The 3,065-nt window shown below is 38.1% G+C and overlaps 1 protein-coding gene across 1 annotated transcript in view; it reads left to right on the forward strand.

The window, feature by feature from the left end:
* Positions 1-3,065, forward strand: part of LOC107658203 (contactin-associated protein-like 5) — a 64,869-nt gene that overhangs the window by 21,530 nt on the left and 40,274 nt on the right. Inside the window, exons 6-7 of the mRNA XM_016446662.1 lie at positions 1,896-2,099; positions 2,301-2,485. Coding sequence (XP_016302148.1) covers positions 1,896-2,099; positions 2,301-2,485 — 389 coding nt within the window. The remainder of the gene's footprint in view (positions 1-1,895; positions 2,100-2,300; positions 2,486-3,065) is intronic.

Below are 3,065 nucleotides of genomic sequence, written 5' to 3' on the forward strand. Positions count from 1 at the left end.
CCGTGGCAGGACAGACAGTGAGTTCATGAATGGCCTCCATGGCTGTGGCAGGACAGACAGAGAGTTCATGAACGGCCTCCAATGGCCGTAACAGGACAGACAGTGAGTTCATGGACGGCCTCCATGGCTGTGACAGGGCAGGCAGTGAGTTCGTGAACGGCCTCCGTGGCCATGACAAGAGAGTCTGTGAGTTCGTGAACGGCCTCTGTGGCCGTGACAGGGCAGTCTGTCAGGGCACATTACAGTAATGGCCTTTTTGGCCATCTCAAGACAAACTTCATTGACTTTCTGAGTCTCTAACATTTTCTTCCTGTACAAGGAGAAAAAGGAATTCTTCTCTTTTACTTTAGGAAGCTGACCCCCCTCTAGAAACCGGAGCCGGTGATCTTTATACTTCATTATTTAGATTTTGAAGTCATGTGAAAATTGAGAAACGACATTTCTGTTTACCAGTAGCCTATTTAATAAAGAATTGAGGATGGGCAGCAGCTGATCGCATAACGTTATGTCATTCAGACACTAGATTGAAACAGTGAAATGCTTGATTCACTGAGTTCATCGTCTGTGCTGTGAGCTTTTGAGCCCCATTAATTTGTTTGATTAAAACCTCAAAGGAGAAAGGTTCTCCTGTAAGAACTGTACAAATATCTTCAGAGATGCCAGTCATTTTATGATAGCCTCCCATTAAAAATAGCTCAGTTAGAACTCCAGTTTAAAGCTGAAATATGCTACACAAGTTCTGCATGGATTTTTGCACCAATTTGTAGTCTGGACAAGTTGAGATTCGTTGCTGAAAGCCTGTAGATTTTGGGATGTCAGAGTTGACAGACTTCACAGAAAACTGCGTAGTGTATGATGGGCACAGATTTTTTTTGCTTTAGACTATGATTCTATCCAGTATATCAGACATGTTTGATATGTTGAGCCAATTAAAAAAAAACACATTGTTCTTATTTGTCAGCATCTCCTAGCAACGAGGCACGTTTCTGCATGAGTTTGTTGTATTCAAATGGCATGAAAGTCTAGTAGTGTGTGATCCTCATTCATTTTGTGTATGTTTGTCCAGTTTTTCTTTTTAACTTTACAAAATCAGCTAATGTATGATGGCTAGTGTTTTAAAAGTTTTTCCTATTTTAAAATTTGTGTAGTGTATTCTATCTAGCCTTGGGTTACATAAATTACTTTTTGCTGTTATACTTGATTGTGAATTTGTATTGTCAGTTTGTAAATATGTTGTTTCCTAAAATGTTCCTACCAACAAATTTAAGGCACCTGCAAATCTTTACACAGCTTTAGCAGTTTAGTCAATCTCATTTTCTAGTTTCATCATGATTTTTATTATTGTAAAAACATTAAATGTGAAATGACTCACCAAATACTCTGTTCTTCTGTGTAGTATTATTTTATTTGTTATTTAAATTTTTAGTGAAATGAGAATATCTTCAGTAGGAGTTTCATACAAAATCTCATGTGTTTATAGGATCATATGTGGCTGATTTTGATGGCAGAAGCTCTTTGCTCTACCGATTCAACCAGAAGTCTATGAGCACAGTGAAAGATGTTATATCGTTGCGATTTAAGAGTCGACAGGCAGAAGGTGTTTTACTGCATGGGGAAGGCCAGCGAGGAGATTATATCACTCTGGAGGTTTCCTAAAATGTTCCTACCAACAAATTTAAGGCACCTGCAAATCTGCAAATCACAGCTTTAGCAGTTTAGTCAATCTCATTTTCTAGTTTCATCATGATTTTTATTATTGTAAAAACATTAAATGTGAAATGACTCACCAAATACTCTGTTCTTCTGTGTAGTATTATTTTATTTGTTATTTAAATTTTTAGTGAAATGAGAATATCTTCAGTAGGAGTTTCATACAAAATCTCATGTGTTTATAGGATCATATGTGGCTGATTTTGATGGCAGAAGCTCTTTGCTCTACCGATTCAACCAGAAGTCTATGAGCACAGTGAAAGATGTTATATCGTTGCGATTTAAGAGTCGACAGGCAGAAGGTGTTTTACTGCATGGGGAAGGCCAGCGAGGAGATTATATCACTCTGGAGCTTCATCGTGGCAGACTGGCCTTGCATCTAAACCTGGGTGAGTTACAGTACTGGGGGAAGTTAGCAACTTCAAAGGTTTGAAGTATTCAATATTTAACCATAGCTACTTTGGAGTGGAGACAGACTATTGATAGAATTCATAAGAATGCATTATTAAGGAAAATATTAATACATATGCAAATGAATATATGTCGTGTTAGTAGCATATGACTCATGAGATACCTCTTCTAACTGGCAGATGACAGCAGGGTGAGATCCAGCAGTGCTCGTATGGTGGTCACTCTAGGAAGTCTCCTGGATGATCTGCACTGGCACTCCGTTCTGATCGAACGCTTTAACAAGCAGGTCAACTTCACTTTGGACAGACACACTCAGCACTTCAGGACCAAGGGTGATGGAGACTCTCTAGAGGTCGACTATGAGGTTGGTCTCTGGGACCCTGTAATTTCCTGTTTTTTTAAATGACAAGTCTTTGAGGTGGCAGACTCTACACATGTGGAATTTGTCTGATGGAGATACAGTTGTATGCAGCTGTGCGCAAAAGTTGGCCTTTTAAATGGTCTGTAGTATGGAGCCAGATCGGCCTCAAAAATAATACATTTATAAAACAAAATTCATAAATGCACAGCACAATTTACATTTACAAAATCCGATTCGTAAATTCAAAACACAATTCATAAATACAGAAGTAAAAGCATAAATATTTCCCCAAATGCTCACACAAAAGCATCTTACCTAAATAAATTTAAAATGTTTACACAAGTTTGTAGTTCGGGCGGATATGTAAAAAACAAGTAAGTAAAACAATGCACAAGTTACTTAACGGTAGGGAGAGAGAGAGGTTTTTACTAGTGGGTGCAGAACACTATAGTTAATTTATGTAAGTGAAGGTAGCAAAATAAAGTAAACTGTGACAAATTATACCCAAAATGTCTTCATACAGTGGACTACCAGTAAAACTGATACAAATTTGGGACCAAAAATTATTCAGACCGAGTCTGGG

Source organism: Sinocyclocheilus anshuiensis, unplaced genomic scaffold (assembly GCF_001515605.1).
Source record: "Sinocyclocheilus anshuiensis isolate Anshui unplaced genomic scaffold, SAMN03320099.WGS_v1.1 scaffold263, whole genome shotgun sequence".
Lineage (NCBI taxonomy): Eukaryota > Metazoa > Chordata > Actinopteri > Cypriniformes > Cyprinidae > Sinocyclocheilus > Sinocyclocheilus anshuiensis.